Consider the following 24,183-nt stretch of genomic DNA (forward strand, 5'->3'; position numbering starts at 1 on the left):
CTCATTTTGAGTCCCCCCCACCCCCCACCCCCATCCCCCATACATGGCCACACCCCTTACCAATCATTACCACACCACCTAACCATACTATGCCACGCCCCACCCCTCAATACCCCACACCACCTCAAGCCACACCACACCACACCAATACCCCTCCACCACCCCACACCACATCACACCACACCCCACACCATATCACACCACACCACCCCACACCACACCAACAGCTTATGTCACTTTCTATCATTTGCTGGCATTAGACTGAGAACAGTTTATGAATCATTAACATACTGATGACATACACACCAACATTCCATTGGAGGACTGTATTTTTTCATGACTACTGACTGACACATCAGCAGCTCTTTGGGGGACTTGTGTTATTTACATAACTGATGACTGGCTCATCAACACTTCATTGGAGGACTTGTGTTATTTACATAACTGATGACTGACTCATCAACACTTCATTGGAGGACTTGTGTTATTTACATAACTGATGACTGATTCATCAACACTTCATTGGAGGACTTGTGTTAATTACATGACTGACGACTGATTCATCAACACTTCATTGGAGGACTTGTGTTATTTACATGACTGACGACTGATTCATCAACACTTCATTGGAGGACTTGTGTTATTTACATAACTGACGACTGATTCATCAACACTTCATTGGAGGACTTGTGTTATTTACATAACTGATGACTGGCTCATCAACACTTCATTGGAGGACTTGTGTTATTTACATAACTGATGACTGGCTCATCAACACTTCATTGGAGGACTTGTGTTATTTACATAACTGATGACTGATTCATCAACACTTCATTGGAGGACTTGTGTTAATTACATGACTGACGACTGATTCATCAACACTTCATTGGAGGACTTGTGTTATTTACATGACTGACGACTGATTCATCAACACTTCATTGGAGGACTTGTGTTATTTACATAACTGACGACTGATTCATCAACACTTCATTGGAGGACTTGTGTTATTTACATGTCTGATGACTGGCTCATCAACACTTCATTGGAGGACTTGTGTTATTTACATAACTGACCACTGATTCATCAACACTTCAATGGAGGACTTGTGTTATTTACATAACTGATGACTGACTCATCAACACTTCAATGGAGGACTTGTGTTATTTGCATAACTGATGGCTGACTCATCAAAACTTCAATGGAGGACTTGTGTTATTTACATAACTGATGACTGACTCATCAACACTTCATTGGAGGACTTGTGTTATTTACATAACTGATGGCTGACTCATCAACACTTCATAGGAGGACTTGTGTTATTTACATAACTGATGGCTGACTCATCAACACTTCATTGGAGGACTTGTGTTTTTTACATAACTGATGACTGACTCATCAACACTTCATTGGAGGACTTGTGTTTTTTACATAACTGATGACTGACTCATCAACACTTCATTGGAGGACTTGTGTTATTTACATAACTGATGACTGACTCATCAACACTTCATCGAAGGACTTGTAATATTAGAATAACTGATCACTGACCCATGTTATCTCACCGACAGTTCATCGGCGGTCGCTACTTCTACGTGCAAGCCTACAAGGCGCTGAAACACAGAGCCACCAACATGGACGTCCTGGTCGTCCTGGCGACCACCATCTCCTACGTCTACTCCTTCCTGGTGGTGGTGGTTGCCATGGTGATGAAGGAGCCCTTCTCCCCCCTGACGCTGTTTGAGACCACGCCCATGCTGATGGTGTTCATCTCTCTGGGTCGGTGGCTGGAGCACATAGCCAAGGTAGGGGGAGTCTGTTGGTAGTGGTGGTGGTTTGAGTCTGTGTGTATGGAAGGTGGGGGTGGGGTGGGGGGGAGGGTGTGGTGGTTGTGGATGCGTGTGTGTATGACGGAGGTTGGGGTTATGGTTGGTTTGTGTGTGAGTGCAAGGAGTAAGGTGGCGGAATGGTTAAGACACTTATCTGAAAAATACAGTGTCAGTGAAGGTTTGGGTTTGATTCCTGCTCTCGGCCTTTCTCCCGGTTTTGACTGGAAAAAATCAAAGTGTCTGGTCATTTGGATGAGACGTTTAACCAAGGTCCCATGGTGCAGCAAGAGGAGGAGTTTGTATTCTACTCCATGTTTGGTGATACATATACTGTACCATGTCAACACACTACACCCACACACCAAACACATGACACCCACCCACCCAACACAAACACACTACACCCATCCACCCAGCATACTACATCCACCCATCCAACACACTGCATCCACCCATCCAACACACTACACCCACCCAACCAACACACTACACCCACCAACACAACACAAACACACTACACCCACCCATCCAACACACTACACCCATTGGTTTGCTCTGCTTGGCCAAATTTCGCGTGGCTGACAGTGAAAAGACGAGCCGTCTTGCCCACTTGGTTTACTGAAAAAGAACCCACGAAGAAAAGGGGTGTCCTCTGTAGAAGAAATCCTCTTCTGATAGGTACACAAATATGTTTGTATGCATGCACTCAAAGACTGACAGCCTGTTAGGTTATTGTTGCTGGTCAGGCATCTGCCTGGCAGATGTGCTGTTGCATAGAGAGATGCCAACTGTTACGATTCCACCTGTTTTGTTGCGCTCAATCGCAGTTTGTTCTGCCCTTACTCCAACATCAAAATTGTTCTGTCGAGTTCGTTTTCGACCACATAGCTTGGTCACATGCTTTCCTGTCGTAACATTACCGAACACCCAGATGCTCTAGACCTGTCGATCACAAGGCCAGGGCAGTCACTACTAAGCTTGGTCTCACATGATAATGCTCGGCTAATCGCGTGCGTGTTTACATTGAAACAGCATTGAGTGGACCAATCAGCTTAATCATAGCAGTTACACCATGTTGCAGGTAGGCCCATGTAATTGTATGCCTTTGCTGATGTGGCTCAGAGTTCGAGTGTTCCTACCAAATTCAGAATGTTCCTGCCAAATTTCTTGATTGTTTCTACAAACACATGACAGGGGTTGGCATCTCTGAGCGTATATGGATTTGGTTGAACACAGTGATGCCTTCTTCAGAAACTGAAACTGTGCTTGAGTCTGTGTGTGAGGAAGGGGGAGAACGGTGTGGTCAGGGATGTAAGTGTATATGTGTGAGACGGGATGGGGTTGGTGTATTTGTGTGTGTGTGGATGTGGGGGGATGTGTGTGTGTGTGGGGGGGATGTGTGTGTGTGTGTGGATGTGTGTTTGGGGGGGGATGTGTGTGTGAGGGGGGATGTATGTATATATGTGTGAGATGGGATGGGGTAGGTGTATTTGTGTGTGTGTGGATGTGTGTGTGTGAGGGAGATCGAGAGTAGCAGGTATGTGACCTGTGACGCACCACGTCCCACACATTTCTCTCACGGTGCTGCCTTACCTCACAGGGCAAAACAAGCGAGGCCCTGGCCAAGCTGCTCTCCCTGCAGCCCTCGGAGGCGCTGTGGGTGACGGTGGACAAGGACCTCACCATCCTGTCGGAGAAGACCATCAACGTGGAGCTGGTGCAGAGAGGGGATGTCCTCAAGGTGGTCCCAGGGGGCAAAATCCCCGTGGACGCCAAGGTCATCGCTGGTCAGTCCACGTGTGATGAGGCCCTCATCACAGGGGAGAGCATGCCCGTGTCCAAGAAAGTGGGTCAGTACTGTTTGATTTTTTTTTTTTTCTTTTCTTCTTCAGTCCTGCGTTATGTCTTGGGTTTTGAAAATTTGATGAGTGGGATTGTCGGGTTTTCTGTTTGGTTATGGTAGGGTGTGTTTTGATCATGAACAATTGTTTGTTTGTCAGCAACACTATTGATTCAGTAATTGCAGTGTATTGTTCTTCAGACTAATGATAGCATGAGAATTATTAATGGAACATTGAGTTTCCCATTCCAGCTGTTTTCATCCTGAATGTTAATGTCACAGAACAGCATTGGGCGACTGAGCTAATGTGCTTATTGCCATCTTTTTAATGGGACACCACCAAAGGATTTCAGTACATTCATCTGGTTCAGATCTCAACATGCGGCATAGACAGTGAGTCAACTGAAAACAAGACTGACAGTTTCTTCTGATCACATTTCATCGGTAAAGAGGAGATATGATGATGGATAGTTTTGTGACAGAGAATGTCTGCATGAAACGGTTGACCCTGGACAGGTTCCCCTCCTCAATCATGGCTTGGCTTTGTATTGATTGATTGAAACGGATACTTATATAGCTTTGATTGATTGATTGATATGGATACTTATATAGCACCTATCCTTGGTCGGAGACCAAGCTCTAAGCGCTTTACAAACACAGGGTCATTTAAACAACAGGCTGCCTACCTGGGTAGAGCCAGCTAACGGCTGCCATTGGGTGCTCATCATTTGTTTCCTGTGTCAGTCAGATTTCAGGCACGCACGCATACACTCTCAGACAAACACGCACACACATAACACTCAGACAAACACATAACATTTTATGTGTATGACCATTTTGTTTATTTACCCCGCCATGTAGGCAGCCATACTCCATTTTTTGGGGTGTGCATGCTGGGTATGTTCTTGTTTCCATAATCCACCGAATGCTGACATGGATTACAGGATCTTATGTGCGTATTTGATCTTCTGCTTGCGTATGCACCCAAAGGGGGTTCAGGCACTGGCAGGTCTGCACATATGTTGACCTGGGAGATCGGAAAAATCTCCACCCTTTTCCCATCATGTGCCACCGAGATTCGAACCCGGGACCCTCAGATTGAAAGTCCGATGCTTGACCATTCGGCTATTGCACCCGTATTGTATTTCTGTTCTATTATTTTTTGTCATAACATATTTGTTTGAGTGAAATTTGGGCTGCTGTCCTCAGGGAGAGCGTATGGCCACAATGTAGTGCCACCCTTTTTTTTGACTCACATTTGTAAGCAAAGTCAGTCTCTGTCATAACCGGGTTTCGGTTATCTGTGTGTGTGTGTGTGTGTGTGTGTCCGTGGTAAAGTTTAACAGTGTCATTTTCTCTGGAAATACTTTTTTTTTAATCTTTTTGACTCACTTGTGTAAACAAAGTGAGTCTATGTTTTAACCCGGTGTTCGGTTGTCTGTGTGTGTGTGTGTGTGTGTGTGTGTGTCTGTGTGTGTGTGTGTCTGTGTGTCCGTGGTAAACTTTAACATTGACATTTTCTCTGCAAATACTTTGTCAGTTGACACCAAATTAGGCATAAAAATAGGAAAAATTCAGTTCTTTCCAGTCATCTTGTTTAAAACAATATTGCACCTCTGGGACGGGCACACACAAAAAAAAAAAAAAAAAAAAGAAGCCTAATTATATGCAAACTGCATTTACTGTTATATTTATATTTTTTGTATTCTCTAAACTTGGCACTTTGATCTGATATTCTGACCCAACAGCAAGAGCAGTCATTATTATTATTTTCTGTTCAAACAGGAACTTCTTTTGCTAAGCATGGAAGTTTTATTTATTTTGCAAACATTTTGGTGCAGATAGTAAAAAAGGGAAATTACTCTGTAATTAATGCTAGGGGAGTTAATTTGCTTTAAACTGATCTTTTTCATCTTAAAAAGCTTGGATTTTTTTTTTTTTTTTAAGTGTATCACTAGTGAGTCTTGAAGGCCTTGCCTCTTGTGTTTTTTTTCTGCCTGCAAGTGTTTTTGTTTTGCTGTCAGTGTGTATTTTTCTACAGAATTTTGCCAGGAACAACCTTCTTGTTGCTGTGGGTTCTTTTGCAAACTGTCTTGTGGTAAATGCATGCTGCACACAGGGCTTAAGTTAATCGTCTCATCGGACCTCCACTCAAGATCAGGTGGAGGGGGAGGTAGATATCCCCAGCTGTACATTCTACTCAAACTGGTGGACACTTGCTACCTAGTGGTGAGGATTATCACACGGCTGCCTCTCCACCATTTAACCTCTGGCTGTGCACTGTCCACCATTTAACCTCTAGCTGTGCTGTGTCCACCATTTAACCTCTAGCTGTGCTGTGTCCACCATTTAACCTCTAGCTGTGCTGTGCTGTGTTGCTCTGCAGGGTCCACCATTTAACCTCTAGCTGTGCTGTGTCCACCATTTAACCTCTAGCTGTGCTGTGTCCACCATTTAACCTCTAGCTGTGCACTGTCCACCATTTAACCTCTAGCTGTGCTGTGTCCACCATTTAACCTCTAGCTGTGCACTGTCCACCATTTAACCTCTAGCTGTGCACTGTCCACCATTTAACCTCTAGCTGTGCTGTGCTGTGTTGCTCTGCAGGGTCCACCATTTAACCTTTAGCTGTGCTGTGTCCACCATTTAACACTCTAGCTGTGCACTGTCCACCATTTAACCTCTAGCTGTGCTGTGTCCACCATTTAACCTCTAGCTGTGCTGTGTCCACCATTTAACCTCTAGCTGTGCACTGTCCACCATTTAACCTCTAGCTGTGCACTGTCCACCATTTAACCTCTAGCTGTGCTGTGCTGTGTTGCTCTGCAGGGTCCACCATTTAACCTTTAGCTGTGCTGTGTCCACCATTTAACACTCTAGCTGTGCACTGTCCACCATTTAACCTCTAGCTGTGCTGTGTCCACCATTTAACCTCTAGCTGTGCTGTGTCCACCATTTAACACTCTAGCTGTGCTGTGTCCACCATTTAACCTCTAGCTGTGCTGTGTCCATCATTTAACACTCTAGCTGTGCTGTGTCCACCATTTAACCTCTAGCTGTGCTGTGTCCACCATTTAACCTCTAGCTGTGCACTGTCCACCATTTAACCTCTAGCTGTGCTGTGTCCATCATTTAACCTCTAGCTGTGCACTGTCCATCATTTAACACTCTAGCTGTGCTGTACTGTGTCGTTCTACAGGGTCCACCATTTAACCTCTAGCTGTGCTGTGTCCACCATTTAACCTCTAGCTGTGCACTGTCCATCATTTAACCTCTAGCTGTGCTGTGTCCATCATTTAACACTCTAGCTGTGCTGTGTCCACCATTTAACCTCTAGCTGTGCACTGTCCATCATTTAACACTCTAGCTGTGCTGTGCTGTGTCGTTCTGCAGGGTCCACGGTGATCGGAGGGAGCATCAACCAGCACGGCATGCTGCTGATCAAGGCCACACATGTCGGGGCCGACACCACTCTCTCCCAGATCGTCAAGCTGGTGGAGGAGGCTCAGACCTCTAAGGTGACTTTGTGTGGATGTGGTGTGAAGGGGTGCAGTGTGTTGGGTGTGTGGGTGGTGTGTGTGTGTGTTGGATGGGTGTGTGGGTGTAGTGTGTTGGGTGGGTGGGTGTACTGTGTTGGGTGTAGTGTGTTGAGTGTGTGGGTGTACTGTGTTGGATGGGTGTGTGTAGTGTGATGAGTGTGTGGGTGTAGTGTGTTGGATGTGTGGGTGTAGTGTGTTGGGTGTGTGTGTGTAGTGTGATAGGTGTGTGTAGTGTGTTGGGTGTGTGGGTGTAGTGTGATGGGTGTGTGGGTGTAGTGTGTTGGATGGGTGTGTGTAGTGTTTTGGGTGTGTTTGTGTAGTGTGTTGGGTGTGTGGGTGTAGTGTGTTGGGTGGGTGTGGGTGTAGTGTGTTGGGTGTGTGTGTGTAGTGTGTTGGGTGGGTGGGTGGGTGTGTGTAGTGTGTTGGGCGGGTGTGGGTGTAGTGTGTTGGGTGTGTGGGTGTAGTGTGTTGGGTGTGTGTGTAGTGTGTTGGATGGGTGTGTGGATGTGGTGTGTTGGGTGTGTGGGTGTACTGTGTTGGATGGGTGTGTGGGTGTAGTGTGATAGATGTGTGGGTGTAGCGTGATGGGTGGGTGGGTGTAGCGTGTTGGATCAGTGGGTGTAGTGTGTTGGGTGGGTGTGGGTGTAGTGTGTTGGGTGTGTGGGTGTAGTGTGTTGGGTGGATGAGTGTGTAGTGTGTTGGGTGTATGTGTGTAGTGTCTTGGATGGGTGTGGGTGTAGTGTGTTGGATTGGTGTGTGTAGTGTGTTGGGTGGGTGTGGGTGTGGTGTGTGGGTGTAGTGTGTTGGATGGGTGTATGGATGTAGTGTGTTGTGTGTGGGGGTGTATTGTGTTGGGTGTGTGTGTGTAGTGTGTTGGATGGGTGTGGGTGTAGTGTGTTGGTTTGGGTGGGTGGGTGTAGTATGTTGGGTGGGTGGGTGTAGTGTGTTTGTGTTGTGTTGGTGGGTGTAGTGTGTTGGTTGGGTGGGTGTAGTATGTTGGGTGGGTGGGTGTAGTGTGTTTGTGTTGTGTTGGTGGGTGTAGTGTGTTGGTTTGGTGGGTGTAGTGTGTTGGATGGGTGGATGTAGTATGTTGGGTGGGTGGGTGTAGTGTGTTTGTGTTGTGTTGGTGGGTGTAGTGTGTTGGTTGTGTGGGTGTAGTGTGTTGGGTGGGTGGGTGTAGTGTGTTTGTGTTGGGTGGGTGGGTGTCATGTGTTTGGTGTGTGGGTGTAGTGTGTTGAGTGTGTGGGTGTGGTGTGTTGGTAGTGTGTGGATGTAGTGTGTTGGATGGATGTGGGTGTAGTGTGTTGGGTGGGTGTGTGGGTGTAGTGTGTTGGGTGGGTGGGTGTAGTGTGTTGGGTGGGTGTGTGGGTGTAGTGTGTTGGGTGGGTGGGTGTAATGTGTTGGATGTTGGGTGGGTGTAGTGTGTTTGGTGGGTGGGTGTAGTGTGTTGGGTGGGTGGGTGTAGTGTGTTGGGTGTGTGGGTGTAGTGTGTTGGGTGGGTGGGTGGGTGTAGTGTGTTTGGTGGGTGGGTGTAGTGTGTTGGGTGGGTGTGTGGGTGTAATGTGTTGGGTGTGTGGGTATAGTCTGTTGGATGGGTGTGTGGGTGTAGTGTGTTGGGTGTGTGGGTGGATTGTGTTGGGTGAGTGAGTGTAGTGTGTGGGTGTTGTGTGGGTGTGTAGGTGAAGTGTGTTGGATGGGTGGGTGTGGATGTAGTGTGTTGGGTGTATGGGTGTGTAGTGAGTTTGATGGGTACATGGGTAGGTGGGTGTGGATGAAGTGTGTTAGAGACGGAAAGAAAGAGAGACTGAATGTGTATTCGTGTGCTTCTGTTGGAAGAAAACGGAAAGAGAGTGAGTATATTTAAATGTGTGATATGTTGTGTGTGAGAGAGAGAGAAAGAAAGAAAGAAAGAGTAATTGAATGCAGTTGTCTGTTTCTGTTTGGAAAAAAATGGAAAGAAAGAGTGGGGTTTTTTTTTAATTGTTTTTCTGGGGGAGTTTTCAATAGTGTGGATGTGTGTGATTTAATAAGTGAGAGGGACGAAAAGAAAGAAAAGATGATTGAATATGTATTTTTGTGTTTCTGTTTGGACGAGAAGGGAAAGGGAATGAGTGTGTATTTACAGGGGCATGTCTTTATGTGTGACATGTATACAGCAGCAAAGATTGAGTGTGTGTTTATGTGTGTGTGAGAATATGTGTGTGAGAGAGAGAGATAGTGTGTGTGTGTGTGTGTGTGTGAGTGTGTGTGTGTGTGTGTGTGTGTTGTGTGTGTGTGAATATGAGAGAGAGAGAGAGAGATAGTGTGTGTTTGTGTTGTGTGCGTGAGAATATGTGAAAGAGAGAGAGAGTGTGTGTGTGTGTGTGTGTGTGTGTGTGTGTGTGTGTGTGAGAATATGTGAGAGAGAGAGAGAGAGAGAGTGTGTGTGTGTGTGTGCACATGATTGTGTGTATGTGTGTGTGTGCATGTGAGAGTGAGTATGTGTGTGGTTTGTGACCCAAATAAGCTGTTGGGTCAAAAGTAAGCAAAGAAGAAGAAGAAGAAGATCCAAATACAAAAAAATTCAACCAACCACCACCACCACCATGTGTGTTTTGCTGTGTTGTGCTGTGCAGGCCCCTATTCAGAACCTGGCGGACAAGATCGCCGGCATCTTTGTGCCCATGGTGTGCTCCCTGTCCCTGCTCACCCTGCTGGGATGGGTTATCTCAGGGTATATCGACATCACAATCATCGATGAAAACTTTGATGTGAGCACCCCCCTGTCCCCTGTGTCATGGTTTTCTCCGTGTTCGTTGTGTTGTGTCTGTGATCTTTTTTCCTTTTCTTCTTCGTTTGTGGGCTGCGACTCCCATGTTCTCTTGTATGTGCGGAGTGGGCTTTTACATACACGACCGTTTTTACCCTCACTAAGTATGCAGTCATACTTTTGTTTTCAAGGAGAGGTGCATGGTGGGTATGATCTTGACTGAACGCTGACATGGATTACTGGATCTTAACATGTGTATTTGTTCTTCTGCATGCGTATACGTATGAACAGGGTTCAGCACAATCAGGTCTGCACACCTGGTGCCGTGACTGGCATTCGAACCTCAGATTGAAAGTCTAATGTTTTAACCCCTTGGCTGTTGTGCACATCAGTGTCTGTGATGAAGCTTGAGTCTTGTTGCAAGACTTAACAACATGCAACAACAGAGAATCCATCGAACAATAAAAAGAAAATGCCCCCCAAAAAACTTAGCTACTTGGTTGCATAGTTTGCAGGACTGGGAGATAGCTGCCGGAAAAGAGCTGGTGGAGGGATTGGAATTTTATAAAACTCTTCACCAGAACTGATCAATAAAGAGCTTGTAATTGTAATGTATGATAGTCAGTCGTGTCTGACCAAGACCATCAGGACAGCAGAGGAGGCAAATGCTGCCTCAGTTATTTGTGCTAGAATTTGATAAAAGTGGAGTTTTGCCCAAGGTACATTCCCACTCTTGGCCAAGAGACTAAGGCCAGCTAGCTTCCAAGGCAGCAACACTAAGAACCAGTGCAATCTTGCCTCCTAGTTTGGGAGTCATAGTCCATCACAAAAGACTAAGCTTTAAATGAATTCCCATGGCAGTGGAGAAACCATTGGTCATACAGCTTTCATTTTTCTGTTGGCCCAACTGTAAACTTATTTCGATCTCTGATTTAAGCTGAGCATTGAGCCATGATAAAGAGCTAAGTGCATTTAAGAATGAACCATTGAAAAGAGAAAGAGTGGTTTAAATTGAATACTGATACAGGGATATCCACCTCGTCTCTTTTGTTAGTGGTGTTGCAGATGAATTGTTTGTTTCAGTCTGGCTTCGTATTTGGTGTGGACAATTTGTTCATTCTGATCAGGAAAAGGTCTGGGAAAAGTATAATTATTCTTGATACCAGCTGCCGTGGCGAAGTGGTTAGCGTCACAGACTGACGGCTCGGAGGACGAGGGTTTGAATCCCAGTGGAGGTGGGTTTTTTGGCCCGCGGCTGGCTCCTACCATGAGTTGAGTGTGCTATGGGCTTAAATGGGAAGACAGGAGCCACACAGTCGAGAATCATCCACTTCACGGATGAGTCTTTGGGTGTGTTGCTCTAATTTTCTGACCAAGCACTGCAAAGTGTCTGCATCTCTTGGGCCTGGTTGACACCGGGATATCATTATGACAGGAAGCGTAGAGTACAGCCTTGTCACGTAGTCTCAAACCAAAATGGACCTCCATAGCAGCATTGTCATCGTCATCATCATTATCATCCTCCTCCTTCATCATCAATATGAATAAAAGTCCCAAATTGTGTGGCCTTTCATACCCTGCTCTCATTGGTGACCTCAGTTTTAATAACCCTCCACTTCTGTGCTTGGGGTATGTCTTGTCAAGGTCTTCAGTGTCGGCGGATTCATGGGGGACTGTTAGAGGGACGTGGTGGTGGTCTCTACTCTGGAGGAGCCGCTCACTCAGTCCGGCTCAGCGACTTATTGCCATTATTGTCGTCAGTAGGGGGCATAGTAAGTTGTTCTGAGTAAAATCAGAACAGGCACCACCGAACACCACTGAAGTGAGTCCGCAGCAGTGCAGGGTCTCCTCTGGTGTGTGACCTCCTGGTGACCTAACATCGATGGTTCCTTGTGGACTGCCGGCACTGGGACTGCGACAGATGAACCCAGGTGTGGCTGTGTATGGGGGACTCAGAATGAGCGGTGTGGGATTGATGCCACTGAAACAGCGCAGATGATGGAGCAGCAAAACAAAAAAAAAAAAAAAAAAAAAGAAGATTGTTCTTGATGCTCCTACAGAAGAATGGGGAGGTTGATGCGTTATATTCTTGATGCTCCCACACAGGAGAATGGGGAGGTGACGAAGAGCGAGGTGATCTTCGAGAAGGCGTTCCAGTACGCCATCACGGTGCTGAGCATCGCCTGCCCCTGTGCCCTTGGTCTGGCCACGCCCACCGCCGTCATGGTGGGCACCGGGGTGGGGGCCCTCAACGGGATCCTCATCAAGGGAGGAGAGCCTCTAGAAACCACTCACAAGGTAAGGGGAGAGTGTGGGTGTGGGGGGTGCGGGGGCAGGAGGTGGGGGAGTCAGGGGTGTGTGTGTGTGTGTTTGTGATGGTGGGCATTGGTGTGGGGGTTCTCAGCTGAATTCTTATCAAGGGGGGTTGGCCTCTGGAAACCATTCACAAGGTAGGAGGAGAGTGTGTGTGTGATGTGTGTGTGTCTGTGTGTGTGTGTCTGTGATGGTGGTCATGGGGTGGGGGCTTACAGTGAATCCTCATCAAGGGTGGGAGCCTTTGGAAACCACTAATAATGTAGGGGGAGTGTGTGTGTGTGTGTGTGTGTGTTTGTGTGTGTGTGTGAGTGTGTGTGTTTGTGTGTGTGTGTGTGTGTGTGTGTGTGTGTGTGTGTGTGTGTGTGATGGTAGGCACAGGGTTGGGGGCCCTGAAATGGCATCCTCATCAAGAGAGGCAACCCTTTGGAAACCACTCAAAAGGTGAGTTGGGGGGTAGTTGGGGAGGGTGTGTGTGTGTGTGTGTCTGTGATGGTGGGCAAGGGGGTATGGGCTCTCAACTGAATCCTCACCAAGGGGGGCAAGCCTTTGGAAACCACTCATAAGGTAGGGGGAGAGTATTGGGGTGGGGAGGGGTGGGGGGTGCAGAGGTGGTGTGTGTTGGGATTGTGTGGGTGTGTGTATGTGTTTGTTGTATGTGTTCGGTGTGTGTGTGTGTGTGTGTGTGTGTGTGTGATGGTGGGCAAGGGGGTAGGGGCTCTCAACTGAATCCTCATCAAGAGAGGGAAGATTTGGAAACCACTCACAAGGTGGGGAGAGGATTGTTTGAGGGGGCAGGGGGGGTTATGTATGTGTGTGTGTGTGCTTGTAAATAGATGTTTTTCTTGGTTCAGTAGACATTCATGTTTTGGGGGGAGAGGCTTGTGCGTGTGTGTATGGTGTGAATGCTTGTTTACGTGTCTCATACTAAACACAAACTTTGTCAAACACCAAAACACTGATCTCAGTATTCCCAACTTGATGAACATGGGTAAAGGTAACAGCGGTGTTTGTGAGACGCGCACGGTCTGTTGTCTGTTGTTGTCAGATAAAGTCCATCGTGTTCGACAAGACAGGCACAGTCACACACGGCGTGCCGCGTGTAGCACGTGTGTCGATGTTTGTGGAGGACGCAGTGTGCTCCTTCATCAAGATGCTGGCCATCTGTGGCACCGCTGAGGCCAGCAGCGAGCATCCCATCGCCTCCGCCATCGTCAAATACGCCAAGGCGGTCAGTGCTGCTGCTTCTGTTTTTAAATGGTTATTTTGTGTGGGAGAGAAAGTGTGTGTATGTGTGTGTGTGTGTCTGTGTGCGGGCGTGTGTGTGTGTGTGTGTGTGCTTTGTGTCTGACTGACGTGTTATTGTAAAGCACTTTGACAGGTTTGAAAACGTTGTGTATAAATGTATTCAGAAGTATTATTATTATTATTATTACTATTATTTATTTTACTATATACACATTAACGTCACATGCCTGACTGAGGTGTTATTGTAAATTACTTTGATAGATTTAAAACTGTTTGATAAATGCTGTATAATAATCAATATTATTATTATTATTATTTTGTAGATAGATTAATGTGACTTGCCTCACTGGCATGTTTCTGCAAAGCACTTTGACAGGTTTAAAACTGCTATAACTGCTACATAGATATACTCTTCTTCTCCTCCTCCTCCTCCTGGTCTTCTTTTCCTGCTTCTTCTCTTCCTCCTTTCTTTTCTTCTTCTCTTCTTCTTCCTGCACCTCCTGCTCTCCTCCCCTGCCTCCTCCTCCTTTTCCTTCTTTTTCTTCTTCACCATTATCATGATGATACACCTGAACCCATCACACCTGGTTGGGGCGTACCCCCACAGACCTTTGCTACTACTGCTATTACTGCTACTACTACTGTTGTCATCATAATTATCATTTTCATCATCATCATCATCATCGTCATTATCATGATGACACACCTGAACCCAACACATGTGACTGCCGTGCCCACAGACCTTTGCTACTATTACAACTACTACTACTATTATTGTCATCATCATTATCGTTATCATCATCATCATCATTATCATCATCATTGTTATTATGATGACACACCTGAACCCAACACACTTGACTGCCGTGCCCACAGACCTTTGCTGTTATTATTATTATTATTATAATTATCACATCATTATGACCACCATCATCGTCATCATGATATACCTGAACCTATCACACCTGGTTGCTGTGGCTCCCCCACACACACACAGACATTTGCGGTGGAGACGCTGGGCAAGGTGACGGAGTTCCAGGCGGTGCCCGGGTGCGGGCTGAAGTGCCGGGTGTCAGGGGTGGACTGGCTGCTGACGGACCTGGACATGGAGGGGGTTCGGAACCGCCGCAACAAGCAGGGCAGCCTGGTGATCCGCGTGGACGCCGGCAGCTCCTCTGGTGGTGGTGACCCCCCTGTGGTCAGCCTTCCGCAGCGTATCCACGGTCAGTGGGAGGGGTGGGGTGGGGGTGGGGGTGATTGTGTGTGAGCGTATATGTTTCACACCCAAAAGGAATTTGTCCAACGTCAAAACACCGGCGTCTGTATTCCTAACGCCTAACAGCAGACTCTGTCGCAGGGATGTGTGTGTGTGTGTGTGTGTGCTTGTGTATGTGTTTCTCAACCAAAATGAACTTGTCCAACACCAAAACACCCATGTCTGTATTCCTAACACCTGTGTTTTACACCCAACATGAACTTGTCCAACACCAAAACACCCATGTCTGTATTCCTAACACCTGTGTTTTACACCCAACATGAACTTGTCCAACACCAAAACACCCATGTCTGTATTCCTAACGCCTGTGTTTCACACCCGAAATGAATTTGTCCAACGTCAAAACACCGGCGTCTGTATTCCTAACGCTTAATAGCAGATTCTGTCGCAGGGATGGGTGGGCGTGGGTGAGTGTGCATGTGTACGTGTTTCACACCTGTTATGATGACATGATAAACCGAGGTCCCATATGTAGCATACACTGAAGGACCCACGGTAACAAAAGGGTTGTCCCTGGCAAAGTTCTGAAGGAAAATCCACTCTAATATATTAGTGTATGTGTGTGCATGATCGTGAGCCTGAATGAATGACACAGGAAACGAAGGATGAGCGTCTAAAGGCAGCTGTCAGTCGGCTCTACCCAGGTTGGCAGCCTGTTGTGCAAATGACTCTGTGTTTGTAAAGTGCTGGAGCTTGGTCTCTGACTGAGGATAGATGCTATGTAAGTATCAATAATGATAATAATGACGATAATAATAATGGTGGGAAGGGGTGGGGGTGGGGGGGCACTTCTGATCCAGTGTTCTCCAGTGATCAAGGTTGGAGGCCCAGTCTGGGCGTGGTGCTGTGTCCTTGGGGGAAAGGCACTTCACTCTGATGTGCCCCCACTCCATTTCAGCATGGTGCTGTGTCCTTGGGGGAAAGACACTTCACTCTGATGTACCCCCACTCTATTTCAGCATGGTGCTGTGTCCTTGGGGAAAGACACTTCACTCTGATGTACCCCCACACTATTTCAGCATGGTGCTGTGTCCTTGGAAAGACACTTCACTCTGATGTACCCCCACACTATTCAGCATGGTGCTGTGTCCTTGGGGGAAAGACACTTCACTCTGATGTACCCCCACACTATTTCAGCATGGTGCTGTGTCCTTGGGGGAAAGACACTTCACTCTGATGTACCCCCACACCATTTCAGCATGGTGCTGTGTCCTTGGGGGAAGGGCACTTTACTCTGATGTACCCCCCCCCCCCACTCCACCCAGGTGTGAATGGGAACCTGACTGTGGTTGGGGAAAGTTAAAACTGTGGATGGGGAGGATTGGGCCCCAACCTTCCTATGCCAAGACCTCCATGTGGTGGATATGAATTCACTGCCCTGATGAACATAAAAGGCTATAGGACCTACAAAATGTGTGTGTGTGTGTGTGTGTGTGTGTGATGTTGGAGTCTCCCGTCGGACTGACGGGTGAGTAGGCAGGCAGGCTTTTCTGTCGGTGTGTGTCCTCATATGGGAGAAGAGGCCGACTCTGGATGCGCAGCACTTCCCACAGGTGTTGCAAGGGAAAACATCTCCAGAAGTTAAGCCCTGCTTCCTTCGCTTGCGCTTCTCCTTAATGGCCAGCGTTCTCTTGTTTTCAAACGTCTTTATGCTACTAGAGCACAGCATCCTCCAGCGAGAGCGGTCAAGGGCATCAGTTTCCCAGGAAGCGATGTCTATGTGACAGGCTTTGAGGTTTGTCTTCAAGGTGTCCTTGAAGCGCTTGCAGGGTCTTCCAAGTTCACTGTGGCCTTCCTTCAGCTGGCCATACAAATGCATCTTCGGGATCGTGCTGTCTGTCATGCGGACGTGTCCTGTTCAGTGTAGCTGGCACTGGATCAGCAGGCTTTTGATGCTGGGCAGGCCGCTCCTGTGTGTGTGTGTGTGTGTGTGAGAGAGAGAGAGAGAGAGAGAGAGACGCGGTCTAATGACTGTCAGATGGCAACAAACAAGACATTTGGTAGCTTGTATTGATGGCCACTCTGGTCTCCCCCCCTCCCCACCCCCTCACCCCCTCACCCCACCACCTAGCGTATCTAATGCCAGCATGTTGGTGAAGAGGTGTATGTGCGTGTTCTGGGAGGTGGTTGTTCGCATTATACATGGTGCTTGGTGGTTGGAGCACATCCCAAAGTTTCCACATACCGTAAAGTTCGGTCTATAAGCCGCGACTTTTTACCCCAGCTTCAACCTCTGCGGCTTATACAATGATGCAGCTTATTTGCGGATTTTAATGATCCCTGGGAGTGTCACGTTCTCTCTATTCTTAGCTGCCCTTCAACTCACCAAAATCATGATTTCTGTCCATGAATTTTTGGATGAGCTTCAGGATAGTGTGCTAACTGTTCATGTTTTATAAATCAAATCTGCACACATTAAAGCCTTCAGATCAGCATTCAGTTCGACTCTGCTCAAGCGTACACCCTCATCATGCCGAAAACACGACGTTATGCCTATGATGCAGCCTTCAAATTGAAGGCGATCGACCTAGCAGACGACAGTGCAAGCGACGAACCAGCAGCGACCTCCACCTTCATGTTCATGAAGTGAAAGCAAGGCTGAAGTCAGTGCAGTGACAAGATGGCGGAGAAAACTGTGCTGGTTCTCTTCAACTCGGACACTGAAGACGAAGATTTTAGTGGATTCAGTGAGCAGGATGACATTGAATAAATGTGACTATCCCTAAATTATAGATGTTATTTTCGTTGTATTTATTTATTTATTTTTTTTGTTGTGGCTCTAGCAGTATTTTCGCTTGCTTTTTGACTCACTTGTGAAAACAAAGTGAGTCTATGTTTTATCTTTGTGTTGTTCCCGCTTGTGTTTATTTCATAACCTACAGTATCGACAGCTTTTCTGTAGTATCAGTATGTGTTCCAGTACCTGAAATAAGTGCGACTTATAAACCGGTGCGGCTTATGTATGTATAAAGTTCAATTTTTTCCCAAATTCAGTGGGTGCAGCTTATATACCAGTGCGCTCAATAGACCAAATTTTACGGTAACATGGAAGTCTGGAAAAGTTTGCCTTCGCTTTACAGGCAGGCCTTTAAGAGATTGTGTGTACCTGTGTGTGTGTGTGTGTGTGTGTGTGTGTGTGCACAGAGCTGGACGGAGCAGTGGCCCCAGCGGTGTACGAGGCGCTGATCGGCAACAGGGAGTGGATGCACCGCAACGGGCTGATGGTGACGGAGGAGATGGACGCTGTCATGGCCGAGCATGAGGACCAGGGCCACACGGCCGTCCTCTGCGCCATCGATGGTGGGTCACTGTGCTGCACTGATAAATGCACACACTCACACACACACACAGACACACACACACAAACACATAACTCAGACACACACTCACACACAGACACAGACACACAGACACAGACAGAGATACAGACAGACACACATGCACACAGACACTCACACACACACACAGACACACACACATAACTCAGACACTCACACACACACACACAGAACCACACACAGACACAGACAGACACACACGCACACAGACACACACAGACACACACACACTTACACACTTACACACACACACACACACACACACACACACACACACACACACACACACACACACACACACACACACACACACACACACAAACACTACACTACACTACACTACACATAATCTCTCAAGTGTTGTTGTTGTGGACAGGTGTGATTGTAGCCGCGCTGGCAGTGGTAGACACAGTGAAGTCATATAGATAGATAGATGGATAGACAGATAGATAGATAGATACGTCTTTATTTATATCTATATCTGTCTATCAGTATAATCATATATTCTTTCTGTATCACCGCAGTGCAGGTGTAGTGTGGTGTGTACAGGTGTGATCGTGGCCATGCTGGCGGTGGCAGACACAGTGAAGTCGGAGGCCCATGTGGCCATCCACCAGCTGAAGAAACTGGTGCCTGAGGTCATCCTGCTGACCGGGGACAACAAAAAGACTGCCCGCGCCATCGCCAAACAGGTGGGGGTGGGGGTGGGGTGGGGGGGGTGGGATATGTGTGTAGAGTAGTTTTGTATCGTGTATCTTGGTGAAATGATAGAGGCAGCAAAGTATTCTGGTATCGTGTGTCATGTGTCCTTGCTGAAATTATAGAGAAAATAAAATATTCTTGGTTTTTTTGTTTTTTTTTATACTTGCGATGAAGGTTATATTAGACCAGAAAACATATACCAAATTCCAGAAAAGATCATCATCAGAATAAATATGGGGGAAAAAAAAAAGCAACAGCAAAAATCAAACTGCGTAATCAGTTTCCATCAAAAATTAGTGACACATTGTACAGTAGTATACAAAACATATACATAAACATTGACTAGATCACTTCACATAAGTTATGTCATAATTTTTGCAAGTGATTTTTCTTTTGCATGCCCCCTCTCCCCACCACACACACACACACACACACACACACACACACACACACACATACACACACACACACACACACACACACACACACACACACACACACACACACACACACACACACACACACACACACACACACACACACACACACACACACACAGACACACACACACACACACACACACACACTTGTAACCACCCACTTGTAACCACCCACTTCCATACACCCCCTCCTTCCCCTCCCTCACACACTCGTACCAGTACGCGTAAACATTTTATATACTAACAAACACTCTCGGGGAATAGGGAATGAAAATATCTTCCATGATACACGGCAGAAAGGAGCACAACTGTGAACAACAGTGTGATGACCACCAGGTTATGAGCATGATCTTCTTCCCTTTCCCTGTTCTCTTATTTGTGTTATTTTCTAAATCCTTTCTTTCTCATTGTTTTTATCTCTTTTATATAATTTACCCTTGAGTAGCAAAGTTACAGACACTTTTTTTTTTTCCATTGAATACAATATCCACTGTCCACAATAAAAGGATTGTTAACAACTTGTTGCAGTGTTGTTGTTTTTTTTTCTCTTTTTGTCTCCCCCCTCCTCCACTCTCCCCTCTCTCTCCTTTTCCAATACCAGTTAGCATACATAACATTCTTGTATTTTGTTCTGTGTATCTTGCAGAAATGATAGAGGCATTATCTGCTAATACAATGTCCATGGGGGTGTGGGTTTGAGTCCTGGTCTCACCATTTCTGGAAGATCAAACTGAGGGTCCAGTCATGCAGATGAGATGATTGACCAAGGTCCTGTATGCAGCATGTGCTTGGCACGCTGAAATAAAGAACCCTTGGCAAGATAAGTGTTGTCCTCTGGCAAAACTCTGCAGAAGAAATCCACCCTGATAGGTACTGGCGAGCGTGCCGTTCGATCCCGTGCTCTCCCGATTCTTTCGCTTCCTAGACGGACGCGTTACCACTAGGCCATTACAAGCTGGCTCCTTTCGGTGCAGATTGGCATCCGGAAGGTGTTTGCGGAGGTGCTGCCGTCGCACAAGGTGAAGAAGATCCGACAGCTCCAGCAGAGCGGCCACAAGGTGGCGATGGTAGGCGACGGTGTCAACGACTCCCCGGCCCTGGCACAGGCCGACGTGGGCATCGCCATCGGCACCGGCACTGACGTCGCTGTGGAGGCTGCTGACATTGTTCTGATGCAGGTAAAGGGGTGGGGGCAGGAGGGGTAGGGGTGTACATGTTTAGGAGACTGGAGGTGATGATGATGATGGAATGGATACTTACATGGCACCTATCCAAGCTTTACAAACGCAGGAGTCATTTGCACAAACAGGCTGCCTACCTGGGTAGAGCTGACTGACGGCTGCCATGGGGCGCTCATCATTTGTTTCCTGTGTCATTCAATCAGATTTCAGGTACGCAGTCATACACACAGAGACAGACATGTAACATTTTGCGTTTATGACTGTTTTCGTTATTTACTCCGCCATGTAGGCAGCCATACTCCGTTTTCGGGGGTATGTATGCTGGGCATGTTCTTGCTTCCACAACCCGCCGAAGCTAAGGTGTATTGGTGGGTGGGGTCTTTTGGTGTGTGGTTGGAGGAGAAAGGAATTTTTGTTGAATGTCTCATCACGCATACTGGTGTAGGCATGTGGTTGAAATAATAGTTTGGTGTTGTGTACCGTGCTGTGTCAGACTGGTGTAGAATGATGGCACGTCCAGTTTGACATGGCACAGTATAGTATATTGAACCAAACGTGGAGTATAATGCAAACTCCCCTTTTTTTCATATTTGAATGTTCTTATTTTAAAACTAGATAATTGAAGAGGTTGGATGGGGAGGGAATTTGTGTGGTGATTTGGAGGAAATGGGACAGATGGAGGGGGGAATCACAAATGAATATCTGAAATATAGGAGTGCAATTAAAGAAAGTTACTTAATAGACCTTGTAAAGGGGAAGCTATTAATTTAGCGAGATAAAAACTGATAACGAGTGTTAACTAAAAAGTCAAAAACACCAATGTTCTCAGCAACTGAAAAAAAAAAATGGTTGGGGGAGTTAATTGTTTTATTAACAAACACAGTAATGGTGTTACTCATGCATTAGTTGGCCATTTGTAACTCCTACCATTCATAAACCTTTTTTTTTTTTCATGCGGGACCTTTTCTCTGTGCTATTTAGGGGGCCATATGTCTTTTTTTTTGGGGGGGGGGGGGGGGGGGGGAAGATGAAAATTTTAAAAATATAATTGATCTTTCCAACTGAAATTTGCTGTTCTCATCTGTGTTATTGAAGGTTTTAAATTTTGTGATTAAAAACCAGTATGAACCATATAATGACCCACCCACACAGCCTTTGGTGCAAAACCATGCCAGAATTCTCATTGCCATCAACGTCACGAAAATCAATACCGCAGGAAGAATGGTCATCCTTGCTTTTGTTTTCTTTTTTTTTTTAACCCTTAAAAAAAATTTTTTTTTTAATCGGCATGTATCAAATGTTATAATTTTTGTGTTTTTTTTTATGTTGCAGAGTAACCTTTTGGACGTGTACGCAGCCATCTTGTTGTCTCGCAAGACGGTGCGACGCATCCACATCAACTTTCTGTTTGCCTGTCTGTACAATGCTGTGGGCATTCCCATAGCTGCTGGTGAGTGGGTGATGTTGGTTGATGGATGACAGAATGTGTTTGTCTGTCTGTACAACGCAGTGGGCATTCCCATAGCTGCTGGTGAGTGGGTGATGTTGGTTGATGGGTGACAGAATGTGTTTGTCTGTCTGTACAACGCAGTGGGCACTCCCATCACTGCTGGTGAGTGGGTGATGTTGGTTGATGGATGACAGAATGTGTTTGTCTGACTGTACAATGCTGTGGGCATTCCTATAGCTGCTGGTGAGTGGGTGATGTTGGTTGATGGGTGACAGAATGTGTTTGTCTGACTGTACAATGCAGTGGGCATTCCTATAGCTGCTGGTGAGTGGGTGATGTTGGTTGATGGGTGACAGAATGTGTTTGTCTGACTGTACAATGCAGTGGGCATTCCCATAGCTGCTGGTGAGTGGGTGATGTTGGTTGATGGGTGACAGAATGTGTTTGTCTGACTGTACAATGCAGTGGGCATTCCTATCGCTGCTGGTGAGTGGGTGATGTTGGTTGATGGATGACAGAATGTGTTTGACTGTACAACGCAGTGGGCATTCCCATAGCTGCTGGTGAGTGGGTGATGTTGGTTGATGGGTGACAGAATGTGTTTGTCTGACTGTACAACGCAGTGGGCATTCCCATAGCTGCTGGTGAGTGGGTGATGTTGGTTGATGGGTGACAGAATATGACAGAATATGTCATCTAACTGTTGTGATATCTGTTGCGTTTGATAGTTGACAGAATATGTCATCTAACTGTTGTGATATCTGTTGTGTGTGATAGGCCACAGAATGTATGATAGGTGACAGGAGTGTGAGCCATGGGATGCACACAATCGGTCGTGTTTCAGGAGTGTTTGTGCCATGGGGACTGTCACTAAAGCCCTGGATGGCATCAGCAGCGATGGCGGCCTCCTCTGTTTCCGTGGTTGTGTCTTCCTTGATGCTTAAAACGTAAGGAGGAGAACACCTTTTGCTTATCAGTGATGTGTGTGTGTGTGTCTGTGTGTGTGTGTTCATGCTTTCTATGAAATTCACATCACAAGTGGAGACGGTAACCTGTAATTACCTAACCAAGTTGTGGTGCTGTCAGAGCAGCCACCATCAGTATTAAGAACTTGCAAACCTGTGACATTTTTATAAGACTTTAAAGGACATTAAAAAGGGATTTGATTTTTTACAGATTCTCAGAAACTTTCAAAACCTGTATGAACCCTGGTTATGGTTGTCTCCCTACCCTTGCTTTTCAGTCAGTATTATATTTCAGTGAGAAGTTTTATGTCCCAGCAGTTGTCTTTTTCATTTTTGGCTGAAGAGATTCGTCGGACCATTAATATTGTCATTGTGTGTACTTACATCTTTTCACACGGCGTCATGTTGTGTACTCTGTTTGATCATATACAGTTTGTTTCAACACCATGCTGGCCACATATTTATTTATGTTCAGGTTGTTATTCATGTCATGTTGCTTTTTTTTTTTTTGAGGGGAGCGGAGGGGGTGGTGGTGGTGGGGGGGGGGGGGGGGGGGGGGGGGGGTGAGGGGGTTTGGGGTTTGTTTGTCATTGACATTTCCATAAAATGACTTTCAAAATTACAATTACAATGATCAGAAATGGAGAATACTGCCAGAGCATGCAGAAGGGAGGTAGTATACTAAGGGAAATCACTGGCCAAAACTACTTTCAATTTGTCTGCCTGAGCCAAGAAGTAGTTTGCACAGGACAGGAATCAGACCTTGGCCAGAGTCTGCACCAGTAGGTTGCAGTCAGTATGTTGATTAAACGTAATTTTAAGGGTGGGAAAAAACATATTAGTTTATTTGTGATTGATATTTTTATGATTTTACTTCCACATTAAATCATCAACCTTATTTAGTTATGTCAGCAACATTTTTCCACCGATTTGGACCATGTGTTTGGTGAAGGGGCGCAGGACTGTTGCGACAGTCGGCTGCACAGTCTGTCCATTATTTACGTGTTACTTTGCTGTTTAGAAGTGGTGTTTGACCATGATATTTGGCCCATGCTTTACAGACAAAGTTGTTACTGGTAAGAAGTGGTGCATGACCGTGATACATGGCCCATGTTTTACGGACAGTTACAGTTGTTACTGGTAAGAAGTGGTGCATGACTGTGATATATGGCCCATGTTTTACAAACAATTAAAGTTGTTACTGGTAAGAAGTGGTGCATGACTGTGATATATGGCCCATGTTTTACAAACAGTTAAAGTTGTTACTGGTAAGAAGTGGTGCATGACCGTGATATCTGACCTATGTTTTATGGACA

General features: G+C 46.2%; 1 protein-coding gene across 8 annotated transcripts in view; it reads left to right on the plus strand.

Moving 5' to 3' along the window:
- The window catches only part of LOC143298813 (copper-transporting ATPase 1-like), an 81,164-nt gene that overhangs the window by 47,290 nt on the left and 9,691 nt on the right, over window positions 1-24,183 (plus strand). For all 8 annotated transcript variants that reach the window (XR_013057436.1, XM_076611794.1, XM_076611795.1 and 5 more), the window contains 12 exons: window positions 1,569-1,802; window positions 3,427-3,676; window positions 7,060-7,184; window positions 9,821-9,955; window positions 12,061-12,252; window positions 13,316-13,498; window positions 14,513-14,738; window positions 17,936-18,091; window positions 18,679-18,821; window positions 20,246-20,449; window positions 21,785-21,902; window positions 22,747-22,849. Coding sequence is in view for 7 of the 8 variants with exons in the window: in XM_076611794.1 (XP_076467909.1) it covers window positions 1,569-1,802; window positions 3,427-3,676; window positions 7,060-7,184; window positions 9,821-9,955; window positions 12,061-12,252; window positions 13,316-13,498; window positions 14,513-14,738; window positions 17,936-18,091; window positions 18,679-18,821; window positions 20,246-20,449; window positions 21,785-21,902; window positions 22,747-22,849 (2,069 nt within the window). In the remaining variant the exon portion in view is untranslated. The remainder of the gene's footprint in view (window positions 1-1,568; window positions 1,803-3,426; window positions 3,677-7,059; window positions 7,185-9,820; window positions 9,956-12,060; window positions 12,253-13,315; window positions 13,499-14,512; window positions 14,739-17,935; window positions 18,092-18,678; window positions 18,822-20,245; window positions 20,450-21,784; window positions 21,903-22,746; window positions 22,850-24,183) is intronic.

The sequence above is a fragment of the Babylonia areolata genome, chromosome 24 (genome assembly GCF_041734735.1).
Source record: "Babylonia areolata isolate BAREFJ2019XMU chromosome 24, ASM4173473v1, whole genome shotgun sequence".
NCBI classification, from domain to species: domain Eukaryota; kingdom Metazoa; phylum Mollusca; class Gastropoda; order Neogastropoda; family Buccinidae; genus Babylonia; species Babylonia areolata.